Source organism: Mustela nivalis (genome assembly GCF_964662115.1).
Source record: "Mustela nivalis genome assembly, chromosome: 12".
Lineage (NCBI taxonomy): Eukaryota > Metazoa > Chordata > Mammalia > Carnivora > Mustelidae > Mustela > Mustela nivalis.
In genome coordinates this window covers 86,824,396-86,840,513 of record NC_139031.1, presented here as the reverse complement: position 1 = coordinate 86,840,513, position 16,118 = coordinate 86,824,396, and the positions used below count along the sequence as shown (strand labels likewise).

The 16,118-nt window shown below is 36.4% G+C and overlaps 1 protein-coding gene across 1 annotated transcript in view; it reads left to right on the top strand.

The window, feature by feature from the left end:
- Positions 1 to 16,118, top strand: part of COG5 (component of oligomeric golgi complex 5) — a 294,139-nt gene that overhangs the window by 218,474 nt on the left and 59,547 nt on the right. The window contains exons 12-13 of the mRNA XM_082691956.1: positions 6,520 to 6,724; positions 14,924 to 15,085. Of these exons, the coding sequence (XP_082548082.1) occupies positions 6,520 to 6,724; positions 14,924 to 15,085 (367 nt within the window). The remainder of the gene's footprint in view (positions 1 to 6,519; positions 6,725 to 14,923; positions 15,086 to 16,118) is intronic.

Genomic DNA, 16,118 nt, shown 5'->3' with positions numbered 1-16,118 from the left:
ATTTTAGAGATAGAGCATGTGAGCAAGTGGGGAGTCATAGGAGCAGAGGGAGAGGGATGAGCAGATACTATGCTGAACAAGGAGCCCAACATGGGGCCTGGTCCCTCAACCCTGAGATCACAATCTGAGCTGAAATCCAGAGTCGGACACGTAATCGACTGAGCCACCCAGGTTCACCGATTACTCTTAAAAAATAATTTATTGTAGGGGCACCTGGGTGGCTCAGTGGGTTTAGCTTCTGCCTTCGGCTCAGGTCATGATCTCAGGGCCCTGGAATCGAGCCCTGCATCGGGCTCTCTGCTCAGCAGGGAGCCTACTCCCCCCGTCCTGCCTGCCTCTCTGCCTACTTTTGATCTCTGTCTGTCAAATAAAATCTTTTTAAAAAATCATTTATTATAATATAAGACTTAATAATAAAAAAATAATATATATGTATATATATATTATATTAATATAGCTATGTAACAAGATGAAGAACAGCCTCAAAATCAAGAAATAAAGTATTATCTGACCCAGGAGCTCCCCTCAGGTCTCCTGGTTTTGCCTGCCCTTCTCCTATATAAGAGTATTCATTCATTTCTAATGACACAGTTTTTTAAAATTATTATTTTATTCAGATAAAATGATCCAGTTTGTACTCTTATATTTGCTGTTTGACATTTCTCACTCAGCATGCTTCTAAGAATCCTCTATATTGTTGCATGCACTTGTAGGTCATTTTCAACGTTATAAAATGTTCCATTTTGTAAATATATCAGAGTATATTTATCCACCATATTATTGATGGGCATTTGGATTGCTTCCCATTTTGAGCTATTTTGATTAAGGCTACTATGACAATTCTGTCCATTTTTACTGGGAATAAACTTGGGACTAGAAAATAGGTACACATAGTGGACCAAATTATATGTTGCATAGAGATTTGCATGTGTTACCTTACATGACAAAAGGGATTTTGCAGATGTGATTTAAGGATCTTGATATAGAGAGATTGTCCTGGATTATCTAGGCAGGCCCAGTATAGTCACAGAGGCCTGTAGAAGGGTCAGAGAGAAGCAGGAGAGTCAGAGAAGGAGATGTGATTATGTGAAGGGGCCCACAAGCCAAGCGGTATAGGCAGGTGGAGAAGTCAAGGAAAAACTCCTTTGGAACCTTCAGAAGGAACAAAGCTCTGCTGATAACTCAATTTTGGCTTAGACCAGTTTTGTACTTCTGACCTCCAGATCTGCAAGATTATCTATTTATGTTATAGTAAACCACCAAATCTGTGGTAATTTGTTACAGCAGCTATAGAAACTCATACAGTATGTAATAGAGTTTACCTATGGTCAGCTGCAATAGTTACTGCCAGAGTTTTTTAAATGTTGCATCAATTTAAACTTTCCTTGGCAGTCCACATTTTCCCACATCCTTGTCAGCACTTGCTATTGTTCATGTTTTTTTCCTTTAACCATTTTGGTGGACATTTAGTCAAATCACATTGCAATCTTAATTTTATTTCCCTAGTGTTTCATGATACTCATTTTCCCACATATTTATGAGCTATTTACATATGTTTTTTCAAAGTTTCTGTTCATTTCTGTAGAACTGCCTGTCTGATTGATTCATAAGATTTTATTCACATATTCTGAAGCCTTTTACTGTTCTCTTTTCTCACCCTTTGGCAGTTTAGTTGTACATAAATAGATTGATTGTTTCCACTCATTCTTGGGTTGGGTTGGATTGGGGTAGTTGCAGTTTTAATAAGATTCAGTCTATCTCTAATTTTTCTTTATTTGGGGGGAGGGGATGCTTCTCCCATGGTTTTTAATTGAGACGTTGGAGGGTCTTTGTCTCCTCATCCCTGAAAGACTGAGTTTGATCTAGCTCTGCCATCCAGAAGTTTCCAGACAAGGCTCTTCAGCCTTCTGCTTCATGAAACTTCAGAATCTGGTGAATGTCTTCCTGGGAAGGAAGAACTGCGTGTGTTTGTGACATGTTCTCTCCCTTCAGCTAGCCTTTGTTTCCAATATGTTTCCACAAATATCAAGCATATTTTACTTCTGCCCTTTGAAGTTTTAGACCTAGTTCCCAAGCTTCTCTTGCAAGTCCATAGCTAGCTAAATCTTCCATGGGACACTAGGGTTGAGAGTCCTTAAATTTCAAAATTTATACTCCAGTTCCGTGAACCACTAAAAGCTCTGCTAGTTTTTTCTCCAGCATGTGGTTCTCTGCTTGGTCCCATCTTGAATTTATAAAAAATGTATATTGCTTCTTTAATTGTTACAATGGGAACCCTGGTCTGCCTCCACTCTTCTTCCCCTGTTACTCCCAGGATACATTCCCAACATGACTTTTCTAGTCTCTTCTTATCAGTGCTCTTTTTTTTTTTTTTTCCTTTCTAATTTTTTATCTCTGTAATGGAGTTTTAGTTTGTGAATAAGTCATCTTCTCTCATCTCATCTTTACAATTACCTGAAACACATGTCTGTATCCTCCCCTTCATATGGATAACTCACATTCGTTTCCCCAATCTCAGTTTAGAAATGAAGTGTTCTTGATATCTCCCTCCCCATATACATGCTTAGATATGGGTTTGACATCCTCTGTCTGCTCCCATAAAGCTCTTATATGTCCCCAATTTTAGTAATTATCCCATTTCATAATGGGCCACCTCCTTGCTTGCCTGTACATTCCACCGGGCTCTAGAGAAAGCTTATCAGTACCTCTGTTCCATATTATGTTCCTGTCACAAAGCAGAGTGCTCATTATGTAACTGACATGCTATTGAAATGGATGCCTAAAGTGTTAAATTAATATTTAAAGGCTGTAAGAATTAGGAAGTTGAGCAGAAAAATTAAAAATAAAAATACCTTTCATTAAAAAAATAGTAAGCTCTTACAAGCTAAATGAGATCCTAATGTGAAGTGCTTTTAGAAAATAACAGTGTATATGTATGATAAACAGGGATATGAAAGGACACAAATGTTGGAGTGATTATCTTAGGATAATAGAATACCAAATACTTTTTACCTTTCTCCTTATACTATTATATATGTGATCCTTTGCAATTAAGATTTTATGTCATCAACATAAAACATGAAGCAGTTTTCACTGAGGTAGAAAAAGGAAGCAAACATGAGACTAAGATATTTAATTAAATCCTTCTTGAGGATTTGTTGAACACACAAATGTGACTCAATTGTTAGGAAATGGATAAAGCATTCAGAATTGAAGAGTAGAGTGAAATGCCAAATGGATCAAAGAATTAAATGTAAACTATGGACCATTCGGGGGTTGGAAGAAAACAGTGAGTAAGCTAGGAATAGGGAAAACGTCTCTAACTGATTTAACATCTAGAGGCAATTATGAAAAGATTGATGATTTGATTATATTAAAAATTTTACATGGCAGGGGGCGCCTGGGTGGCTCAGTGGGTTAAAGCCTCTGCCTTTGGCTCAAGTCATGATCCCAGGGTCCTGGGATCAAGCCCCGCATCAGGCTCTCTGCCCCCAGGGAGCTTCCTTCCTCCCCTCTCCCTCTGCCTGCCTCTCTGCCTACTTATGATCTCTGTCTGTCAAATAAATAAATAAAATCTTTAAAAAAAAATTTTTGTACATGGCAGGAAAAAAACCTTTAGCAAAATAAAAAGACGAGTGACAATCTTGAAAAACATTTATAACTTACATCATAGAAAAGAAGCTCGTATCCATACTATAAAAAGCTGCTAAAATGAGAAGAAAAAGACCAATAATCCTAAAGGGAATAAAAGGTAGCTTCCTTTAATTTGAAAAAGATGCTCAGTGTTCCCCATGAATTGAGAAATGCAAAATAAAAGAGTACATAGAGACACCATTTCTCATCTATAAAATGAGCAAAAAAAAAAAAAAATCAGAGAAGTTTAAAAACACACTCTGTTGATAAGCCTGTGGAGAAACATCACTCAAATACAGACCTTATTGGAGGGGAGTTCAGAGTATCTAATGAAGTCATATAAGCATTTGCTTTTTTACTCACAGTTCTGCTTCTAAGGATCTATTCTATAGACGCACTAGCAAAACCATGAAGAGTTGTATTCACAGGACTATTCATTGGATCATTATTTGGAATAGAAAAAAAACGGAAGTAGCCCAAGTGTTCATCACTTAAGTGATTAAACAAGCTGTGCGTCGATAGAATGGAATGCCATACAACTATTAAAAAGAATGAGAGGGATGCTTGGGTGGCTCAGTTGGTTAAGGGACTGCCCTCGGCTCAGGTCATGATCCTGGAGTACCGGGATCGAGTCCCACATTGGGCTCCCAACTCAGCAGGGAGTCTGCTTCTCCCTCTAACTCTCCCCACTCTTGTGTACTTTCTCTCATTTTCTCTCTCTCAAATAAGTAAATAAAATCTTAAGAAAGAGAGAGAGAGACAAAGAATGAGAAAGAGACCCAAAAAAAGAAATGAGGAATATCTTTATATGCTGCTATGGAATGATCTCCAAGATATTAAGTTTAAAAAGTGGAGAAATATGTGTGCAGTATGCTGTTGTTTACCAAAGTTAGGGAGTGGCTTAAGTATATATTTGACTTATATTTTTAAGAAAAGGAAGAATAGGGGTGCCTGGGTGGCCCAGTCGTTAAGCGTCAGCCCTCGGCTCAGGTCATGATCCTGGGCTCACTGGATCCAGTCCCGCATCGACTCCCTGCTCAGTGAGAAGCCTGCTTCTCCCTCTCCCACTCCCCCCGCTTGTGTTCCCTCTCTTGCTGTCTGTCAAATAAATAAATAAAAATCTTTAAGAAAAAAAAAAAAGAAATGGAATAATAAACCATAAAATCCAAAAAATGATTACCAGTAGCAGGGGCGGACGGGAGGGTGTGTGTGAAGAATACATTAGAGAGACCAGGGATAAAAGCTATAGGCTTCTTCAAATGTACTTAGTTGTATAGATTTAGTTTCATTGTCCTATAAATATTTAATGTAAAATTTTATATATATAATTTTATATAAAATGGAATTAAAATGGAAGAAGAAATCGCTAAAAATCAAAAGTAAAATGGAAAATCTTAATGCAGATAGATGTTTGTCCAGTTGGTGGCAAAACCACACGAAGAGGCACTCTTTCATTTGACTTTTTACTTATCTGACTACTTCATAATGGTTTTTTTTAGCCCTATTGGGATATAATGAAAGGACAATGAGAATTCCACCCAAAAGCCCATGAACTCTTTTCAGTAAATCATGTTACTGAAGATAGTATTATTACTGTTATTCTATTGTGTGTGTTCTATGGAATGGATACTTGATTCCTGTGCAGAAAGCTGAAAACTAGAAACATTTATACGGGAATGGAGGGTAAAAAGTTGAAGGGATTTTTTGGGGTGACCTTTTTTGTTTCTGTGAGATAATAAGGGTGGTCATTTTTGTATTGTAAGTGGATTCAAGATTAGCCAGTTAGGTTGGAGGAGACTTTGTATGCTTTATATTCTTGCAAAAAGGGATAGGGACAAAAAATAATAAGTGATTAGAATGTGGAGAAAAAGGAAGCCTTGTACACTGTTGGTGGGAATGTAAATTGGTGCAGCCACTGTGGAAATATGGAGGTTCCTCAAAAAAATTAAATATAGAACTATCATATCTTATCTGGCAATTCTACTTCTGGGTACTTATTCAGGATTTTTGAAGATTTCTTTCTGTTACTGACTTTGTATAACTTGAAGGTTTTTAGATCTATTCAGACTGTTTTATGGCATCAAATACTGTTGGTCTTGTTATTCTACTTCAAAATGTGTACTTTGCTATTTTCTTTTTTTTTTTTTTTTAAGATTTTATTTATTTATTTGACAGAGAGAGATCACAAGTAGGCAGAGAGGCAGGCAGAGAGAGAGGAGGAAGCAGGCACCCTGTTGAGCAGAGAGCCCAATGTGGGACTCGATCCCAGGACTCTGAGATCATGACCTGAGCCGAAGGCAGCGGCTTAACCCACTGAGCCACCCAGGCGCCCCTACTTTGCTATTTTTGATGAAGTCTTATATAAATATCAATTAAGTGAGTTTGGGTATTGTTTAGATTTTCCATATACTTACTGATTTTCTGTGTACTGTTTTATCAGTTACTGCAAGAGAGGTGATCGAAATCTTCAATTATAATTGTTGATTTGTCTGTTTCTTTATAGATTAGGCTTCAAAATATGGTTCACATATCAAATGCAGTGGTCAATTTAGGAGGAAAATTACTTTTACTAGCATTTTTAAAAGTCTCATTAGATATTTGGTTTGTCCTTTAGTATAGGCTATTGTAGCATCAGCATATACAAAAGAAAATTTATTTGCCACATTTTGCTTTTATTGTTTATCTGTTACTGTTTTAAAATTATTTATTATTTATTATTACTTAAATAATAAATAATGATAGTATTATATACTACCATCATTAGTATAATAAATAATAAATAATTATTTATTATTATATATTTTATATTTATATTTTTTATATTATCTTGTTATTATAATATAACATTTATTACATTGTTTATCATGTTATTATTTTGCTTGGCAGCTTCTATGTTTTTGAAACAGGCATTCGAAGGAGAATACCCTAAATTATTACGTCTTTATAATGACTTATGGAAGCGTCTTCAACAATACAGCCAAAATATGCAAGGAAACTTTAATGCAAGTGGAACTACAGACCTCTGTGTTGACCTACAACATATGGAAGATGACACACAAGACATCTTCATACCAAAAAAGCCAGATTATGAGTATGTTTATTTAATCAGATCTGTTTGTTGTCATGATAAGGATTTTGTCTTCTGTTTTTATTAAAAATTAGAGAATGGGAATATCCTAATCTTATATATTTGTAATAATCATGATTTATATGTAGACTGCAGAAGACTTTGCAGCACATAAATGAATAAGTCATTAGTTAAGCAGCCTGGTTCCTAACTGGAATCTGATATAAAGTATGGCACCAAGGAGGGTGAGTAGAAGGTAGGAGATCAGCATATGTGGTCACTATCTTTTAATTGGTAATATACCTATAATTATAATAGATAGTATCATTACTGATGGACCACAGGAATAAATATGATATAAAAGTAACTGGTGTGTTCAGGAACTACAGGGGAAATCTTACGCTGGGATAGCTTCTCAGTCTGGTAGGAAAAAACTGAGTATAGTCACAATTAAACCTGAAATGTCTTAGTTTATGCATAAAGTACAGTGTATGTAGTTACTGCAACTAACATACAGTGTATGTAGTTAGGTGCAACTTTGGAAATAACATACAGTGTATGTAGTTAGGTGCAACTTTGGAAAAGAGTATACCATATCAGTAAGTTTAAAGCGGCCAACTTTCCTCCTAAATGGAAAAAGAATATTATTTTCAAATTTCTCTTTGAGCAACAAATGAATTGATTGGTTTGCATATTTTCTTTAAACACCAGAATCATTTAGTGTGACAAGGCTGACTCATGTAACAGCAGATTCTTATCACCTACCTTGTAAAAAAATTTTGGGTGGATATAAATGTTTCTCTTTCAGTTTTTATTTTTCTAAATACTTAAATTGTATCCACTGTAGTGAGAAGTTCTGGCTAGTGAAATATAGGATGTAGAAGTTTTTACTGGCAAAATAAATGGCATGGCTGGGAAGATAGAATGAAACTACATTTTTCTCTTCAATAACTTTTCTGCTAAACATAGAGATTCGATAAGAACTAATGGAAGAGGAGCAAGAGAACTTCACTCATCTCTTGATATACGAAGAACTAATACATTTTTTAATATTATATAAAATAGAATATATATTTTCATTCTGTTTTTGGCTTAGTTTTATTTTTAAACCCATATTTTTGCCCCTAAAAAGATCTGGAAGTATACACAACAAATAGTAATAGTAGTTTATCTCCAGGAGATAGAGTTTTTGTTTTGTATTCTGTGCTTTCCTTAAAATTAAAAAGGAGCATGGTCCACGATAGAGAGGAAACAGAACCCTGTCAGCACCACTGTTCTCCATGGGTGATGTGAGCATACCCATAGGTATGGCCTTCTGACAAAGCTTTCACACTGTGAGAAGAAATAGACTTCACTAAAATAATCTAACCAGTCACAAAACAAGCAAATAACAATAACAAACCCTAGAGGTTCAGAGATCTAGTACCCAGAGCTGTAATAATGTATTATCTGAAATGTCCAGTTTCTAACAAAAATAATGAAGCATACATAGAAACATAACAGTATGACCCATACACTGAGTGGCAGTGGAGTTGGGGGGTGTGTGTAAAAAACAAGCAACAGAGACTGCTTGTGAGAGTGACCAAACATCAAATTTAATAGAATAAGACTTCAAATTAGCCATTAGAACTGTGTTCACAGAACTAAAAGTATGTCATAGATGACAGTGTTGCATCAAATGGAGATTATCGATAAAAAGATGAACATTATAAAAAAAGAATCAAATGGAAATACTGCAGTTGAATAGTTCAGTTACTAAAATTTTAAAAATTGCTAGAGGGACTCAATAATAGATTTGAACTAGCATTAAAAAAAATTATCCAACCAGAAACTAGACTTATTTAGGCCTAAGAACAGATAGGAAAATATGAAAAAAAATGAACAGAGCCTCAGAGAAATGTGTGGCACCATTAAACATAGCAACACATATGTAATGGGAGTGCCACAATAAGATGAGAGAGAGAAAGGAGAAGAAAAAAAAATACTCAAAGACATAATGGCTGAAGACTCCCGAAATTTATTGAAAAACAATGTACACACCCATGAAGCTCAACAAACTCCGAGTAGGAATAACTCATAAAAACCACAAACAGACACATTGTGGTGTAAGTGTCCAAAGTGAAAGATGAGGAGAAAATCTCGATACGAGGCAAAGAAAAACTACTCACCACTTATAAGGGAGCCCCAAAGATTTATAACTGACCTCTCAGCAGAAACAGAGGAGGCCAGAAGGTGATCGGCTCATAGTGCTCAAAGAAAGAAACTGTGAAGCAGCAATCCTGTATTCAGTAAAGCTGTTGTTCATAATGAAGAGAAGTGAAGACGTAACGAGATGAACAGAAACTGAGAGAATTTGTTTCTAGCAGACCTAACTTGCAAGAAATAGTACAGGAAGTTCTTCAGGCCCAAAACCAGGTCATCTCAGTCAGTCATTCAAGTACACATAAATGAAGAGCACCAGTGAAGATAGTTAGGAATTATAAAAGATACTATAAATGCATGTTTTCTCCTTTTTTCTCTTAACTGATTTAAAATGCAGTTGTATAAAATATGTATAGAATGCATTGTTGGGCTTATAACACATAGAAATGCAATATATGTGTATACATTGCCAATAAGAGCATGAAGGATGTAGGTGGGAGCAGAGCTATAATGTGCTATGGAAATGGTGACAGATTGTAGAGTGATAATTATAACGGCTTATTGTTGGATTTGTGGCATTAATAGATACACTGTATATGGCAGTAATACCACAAAGATAAAATACTTAAAAGAAGAAATTTAACAAAAGAAGTATAAAGCTTATACTCTGAAAACTATAAAATATTGCTGAAAGAAATCAAAGCTACGTAAATTGAAAAACATTTCATGTTCATGAATCACTAGACCTAACATCACTAAGATAGTAATATTTCCAAAATGGATCTACAGATTCACCTCAGTTGCTGTTAGAATCTCAGCTGACTTTTTTGTAGAAAGTAACAACCTGGGGCACCTGGGTGGCTCAGTGGGTTAAGCCACTGCCTTCAGCTCAGGTCATGATCCCAGGGTCCTGGGATCGAGTCCCGCATGGGGCTTCTTGCTCAGCAGGGAGCTTGCCTCTCTCTCCGCCTCTCCCTGCCTCTCTGCCTGCTTGTGTGCTTTCTCTCTCTCTTTCTGACAAATAAATTAAAAAAATCTTAAGAAAGTAACAACCTGATTCTAAAGTTCATATGGATTTGCAAGGTACCCTAGGATGACCAAGTCAGTATTGAAAAAAAGAGAATAAAGTAGGAGTTATGCCTCCCAGTTGTGAAACTTACTACAGAGCAATGGTAATCAAGATGATAAGGTCCTGGTAAAAGGAGAGACATACCAATTAATGGAATAGAATTAAGAGTCCAGGAATGCCTGGGTGGTTCAGTCCGTTAAGTGGCTGCCTTCAGCTCAAGTCATGATCCCAGAGTCCTATGATGGAGCCCCAAGACAGCTTCCCTTCTCAGTGGGGAGTCTGCTTCCCCTCTCTTCCTACCCCCACCCCCAAGCATGTTCTCTTTCTCTCTCTCAAATAAATAAATAAGTCTTTCAAAAAAGAAAGAAGAGTGGAAAGTCTAGAAAAGACTTATGTATCAATGGTCAGCTGATTTTCGAAAAGCTTTTCAAGATCATACAGCAGGAAAAGAATACTCTTTTGACAAATGGTGGTAAGACAACTGGATGGTTTCATTCAAAAGGATAAAGCTGGAATCTTACCCCACCCCATATACAAAAATAACTCAAAATGGATTTAAAAAAACTAAATATAAGGTCAAAAATATAAAACAGAACAAAATATGCAGGCAAGTCTTCATGATTTAGAATTTGACAAAGAATTCTTAGCTACATGACCCCCAAAAGCAAGAGCAACAAAAGAGAAAATACATATTGGACTATTTAACGTATTAAAACTTTTGTACTTCAAAAGACACCATCAAGAATGGGAGAAAGTACTTACAACTCCTGTATCTGTCAATGGACTTGTGTGTAGAATATGGAAGAAACTTTCAAATTTAACAATAAAAGATAACCAATTAAAATTGCATGGAGCACTGGGTGTGGTGCATAAACAGTGAGTCTTGGAACACTGAAAAAATAAAATTAAATAAAAAAAACTACAAAAATGAGCAAAGGATCTGAGTAGACGTATCTCCCAAGAACATAGACAGATGGCCCATAAACACATGAAAATATGCTTGCCACCAGGAAAATGCAAATCAGAACCACAATGAGTGACTCCTTTACACCACTAAGATGCTTTTATCAAAAAGATAATAACAAGTGTTGGCAAGAATGTGGAGAAATTAGAACTCTCATACATTGCTGGTGGAAATCTAAAATGGCATAGGGCTTTGGAAATCATTTTGCAATTGCTCAAACAACTAAAGCCAGTCACCATGACCCAGCAATTCTACTCCTAAGTATATGCCTGGACAAGTGAAAACATGTTTGGGGAGGGTGGATTGAGGAGTATTGTTTAATGGATCTAGTTTCTGTATGGGATGATGAAAAAGTTCTGTAGATGGATGGTGGCAATGGTTGCACAGTCAAGTAGGAATATACGTAATACCACCGAACTGTACCCTTAAAAATGGCTAAAATGATAAACTTTATATTTTATTACAAAAGAAAGCATTAAGCAGATTTTTTAAACGTTGACACAAATTTGTAACAAATGCTTACAACAGCATTATTCATAATAGCCAAAAGATAGAAACATCCCGTATGTCCATCAGCAGACCAATGGGTAAAAAACAGTGATATATATCTATACAATGGAATACTATTCAGCCATAAAAAGGAATGATACCTGCTACAGTGTAACTGAACCTTGAAAACATTATGCTGAGTGAACAAAGCCAGTCATAAAAAATAAAATTTTTTTATCCTATTCATATGAAATTCTAGAATAGCAAAATTGTGGAGATAAAAATTAGTAGTTGATTAGGGTTGGGGATAGAGTGAGGAGGTAAAGGGGTTATAGTTAAAAGGTAGTGGGGCGCCTGGGTGGCTCAGTGGGTTAATCCTCTGCCTTCGGCTCGCGTCATGATCTTAGAGTCCTGGGATCGAGCCCCGCATCGGGCTCTCTGCTTGGCGGGGGGCCTGCTTCCTCCTCTCTGCCTGTGTCTCTGCCTACTTGTGATCCCTGTCTGTCAGATAAATGAATAAAATCTTTTAAAAATAAATAAATAAATAAATAAATAAAGGGTACAAAGTTTCTTTCTGAGATGATAAAAATATCCTAAAACTGATGGTGATGGTGACACATATCTGTGACCATACTAAAAACCCTTGAGTTGTACAGTTTAAAAAATTGTTGAATTGAATGTGAATTCTCTCTCAAGAAAGCAGTTTATTTTAAAAAAAAAGTGGGAAAGGAAGTAGATTCAATTCTTCTGAGAAGTTTTGATATGGAAAAAGAAATAAAGCTACTTATTTCTTTGAGATAACAGGAAAGTCAGAGAGTAGATCAAGTCGCAAAGGGAGAAAAAAACTAGAGAAATCCAAGTCGATGAAGGCCATTGCCAATGGTTTGGTCTTAGTGTAAAGTAGAGGCAAATGGTCACCTGTAGAAAGCAAGGGGCTGCAAATGTAGAATTGTAAGTTAATACCATGTGCTTCAGGTCTTTCGAAATTAAGGGGTTTGCATAGATGTATAATAGATACAAATTACTTTTTCTCTGCAATATGTGGGTAGCTTAGCAGCAGATACAGAGACCATCTAAATAAGATATTTCTAGTAAGAGTTTTGAAAGGAAGGTGGATTAGAAAAATCAGGATGCTAATGAGAGTTCCTTGAAATACTTGGCTGCAGACAGAGGAGGACAGACCTGGTGGGCTGATGGAGGGTGAGAATAGGAAAGGATTCTGTAGCATTGATCACAGTAAGGTCTAAGAGCAAGTTCTTTTGAGTAAAATCTAGCATAGCACCTTTATTGACCTACAAAGACTGGCATGATTTATTCCACCCATTCTCTGTTTGACTTCATCTCGTGCTACTAGCCTGGCACTTACGTGCTCTGCTCCTCTAAGTTTTTGGTGCACTGAGCCTGGTGTGGTCCCTCCTCAGGGCCTTTGCACTTCCTGTTTTCTTTGCCTGGAATGATCTTATCCTGAAAATCTCTGTCCTTTGGCTCTCTCTTTCTCCTCAGTTCTGCTCAGCAAAACTTCCCTCGCCTTATAGGATCCAAAATAGGATAAAGAGAGAGAGAGAGCTGAATACATTCTTTCTGGCTTGCTTGCTTTATTTTTCTCTTAAAACTATGACTCTCATGTTCCATATTTAAAACACTTAAAAATGTGTGTTTATTTTTGTGTTTGTCTTTCTCATTAGCAACCGTAAGTTTCCCATTAGTAAACTTTAAGAGGAACAGGGAATTTTAAATGATTGACTACCATATTTCCCACACCTAGGAATTACCTGGCAAATTGTAGAGACTTAACAGTATTTGTAGGAGCAAACAAGATGGGGACAGTGGGAGTTTGAAAAGTTGTCTTCAAGCTTGGAAATCTTAGAAGAATAGTTCGAAATGATGACTCAAATATGGAAGATCCCTAGTAAAGCTAAAATAAAAGCAGACTTTCCAAACAGGTTGAGTTTTAGAACAGTTATCAGTTTGGTTTGTTTTGTTTATTTTTTTTTTAAGATTTTGTTTATTTACTTGAGGAAGAGACTAAGATAGTGACAGCCCAAGCAGGGAGGAGAGGGAGAAGCAGGCTCCCCAGTAAGCAGGGAGCCCTACATGGGGCTCGATCCCAGAACACTGGGATCATGACCTGAGCTGAAGGCAGACACTTAACTGACTGAGCCACCCAGGCTCCCCAGAAAGTTATCCGTTTTGACATCGTAGTCTCCAAGGATCTTTAGTGCAGATTCAGAGACAGGAGGCTCTTAGTACTTATAATTCAGAACTGAAATATCTGCAGAATAGGAAAGAGGCTTCTTAAGGTCAGTAAATGAAAGGAGCAAAAATAGTGAAGACATTTAAGTAGATGGTCTTCAATAGAGGACTCAGATTGAGTCAGGCCGGTTGAGACACCGTCCTTCCCATTCCCATTGTGTTCTATCTTCACCTATTATAGAAATCACTATAGTTAGCACTTTACCTGCACGTTTCTTTCCTGCATTGTAAAGTACTTGTAATCTACGTCTTCCCGGCACTTAACAATGCCTGGTACATAGTATTCTCAGTAAATAGGTGCTGAGGGAAATGCTTACTGAATGAGAAATGTTAAGAGATAACTATGGAATTACGATGTACAAACCAAGAGCATTGTGACCTCTAGGGGAAAGAAAAAAAGCTAGGTTTCATAATTCATATACAGTGGAGCAAATCAGAGGATTTTAAGGTTGATGTTTAGAATGAAAGGGGGCTTAAGAAAAAAAGAAAGACAACAGAAGGACTGGTAGAAGGATTATAAACACAGGCGACGTGAGAAGATAAGGAGTTAATTATAGGAATAAGAAAGCAGATGGAAATAATGGTTCTAGACATTTCGATAGTATTGCCAAAGGAAAGATAAAAGACCTGATAGAGGGACTGCTAACGGAAAATACAGATAACTGGAGACATGGGAAGATTAAGAAGGAAAGATGTGTATAGTAGGCCAAGTTCCAGTTTGTGAAGAATATGGTAAAATAAATGAGTTTAGGACTTCAATCGGGAGGATTTATGTGATCATAGCACTTTCCCAAACACTTTTTGTTTTGTCCCTTCTATTAGTTTGTCATTGGAGGGCTGATAACAGCCTAGACCCTGTGCACTTCCCTCTCACAGAGGAGCTCTATGGGAAATGGCAGCAGCAGGTGGAAAGGGTCGAGTTCATAGAGCAGGTTTCTGTACACTTAAGTCTCTTGTGAAGCTTTGATACTCTCTAAAAACTGGATTTTTTAAGCAAAGGCATAGCCCCATTAGAATGAGTAAGATTTTACATTGTTGTTCTTTTAGTTTCAAAGACAGAATTACCACAGTAGATACTGGCATGTATTATATTACATTTATACATAGGATTTATGTGTAAATTAAAATGTTCAGTTCTCAATAAGTGTCTAGTTATGAAATGTATTTGTAAATATATACATTTTTAAACAGAATTTTTTTCTTTTTGTTCATAAAGGGTTTAACATTTTATATAGAAGATCAGTTTTTAAGAAAGGTGTTTATAACCTAATACAATAGCATTTAGTTTTAAATTTTGTCCCCACAGCCCAGAAAAAGCTTTGAAAGACTCACTGCAACCCTATGAAGCTGCTTATTTATCAAAATCTCTATCTCGACTCTTTGATCCTATCAACTTGGTTTTTCCCCCTGGTGGTCGCAATCCTCCTTCCGTGGATGAACTTGAAGGTATCATTAAAACTATAGCAAGGTACGTGTTTTTATAAAGTGGCATGCTGTGAAATGCCTGCCACATTTGTTAGTGATGTTTTAATTTACTTCAAATTATTCAAGTAATTAGTCCTGCAATTAAATCAAGAGTTGTGCGGTGAATCAGTGCATATATCGTAGGTACTTAAGATTCCAATTAATAAAACCATTTAAATACAGTCTAAAAATAGCTTATTATAATTATTCTGTATCTTGTCAAGGATACAAAGTAAACCTAATTTTTATGCCATAGTAAATAATATTATATAGTAAAATAAGCACAAAAATAATTTTACAAACTGAGAAGTTAAAGTATAGAGCTTAGTGTTTTTTTTATCTTAAGTCCATAAAGTACTTCATGGCATACACAGGATTATAATCTTGATTAGCCTACTTGTGTTTGCTATTTTGAGCTTTCGAAGAGAATGCGACAGCTTTTAAATCTCTCAGAAGGCCAGGTATCCTCGTGGAGGTGCCACCTGAGTGCTTGCAGACAATGTAATTATACTGTTGCTGGAGACATTTACACTTACCCAGATGAATGTGCTATTAAGACTATCTCAGTTCTTGTCACAGCTAACAAGTGGTCATAACAGTCGGTCTGTACATTTGTAGATGAACATTTTGAGAAATAAAAATAGTAGTTAGGCAATAGAGGACCAAAGTGTAGGACTGTCTAGATTGTTTTGGACTATAGGTTTGAACCTGGTGACTTGCAGGCATGTGTAGTAGAACCCAGAAGCCACAGGTACAATGTTTGTGAGCATATATCCAGCTGCAGACATACCTTTATGGTGTCGAGATCGCCATGTGATCAAGATCTGGAATCTTTCCATAATTACCATGCCTTTCCAAAGTTCTGACTCTAGATTTTTTTACTATAATGTCTCTGTTATCAGTTTGGTATGGTAGTGACAAGAACAGTCTTAGATTCAACTTGATCCTTTGTTTGGGGGTGTGGATTTGATCTTTTGACCTATTTATGGAAATGTTAAAGAGGCATCTCTCCCATTCTTCAGGGCAGCTTCGCGATG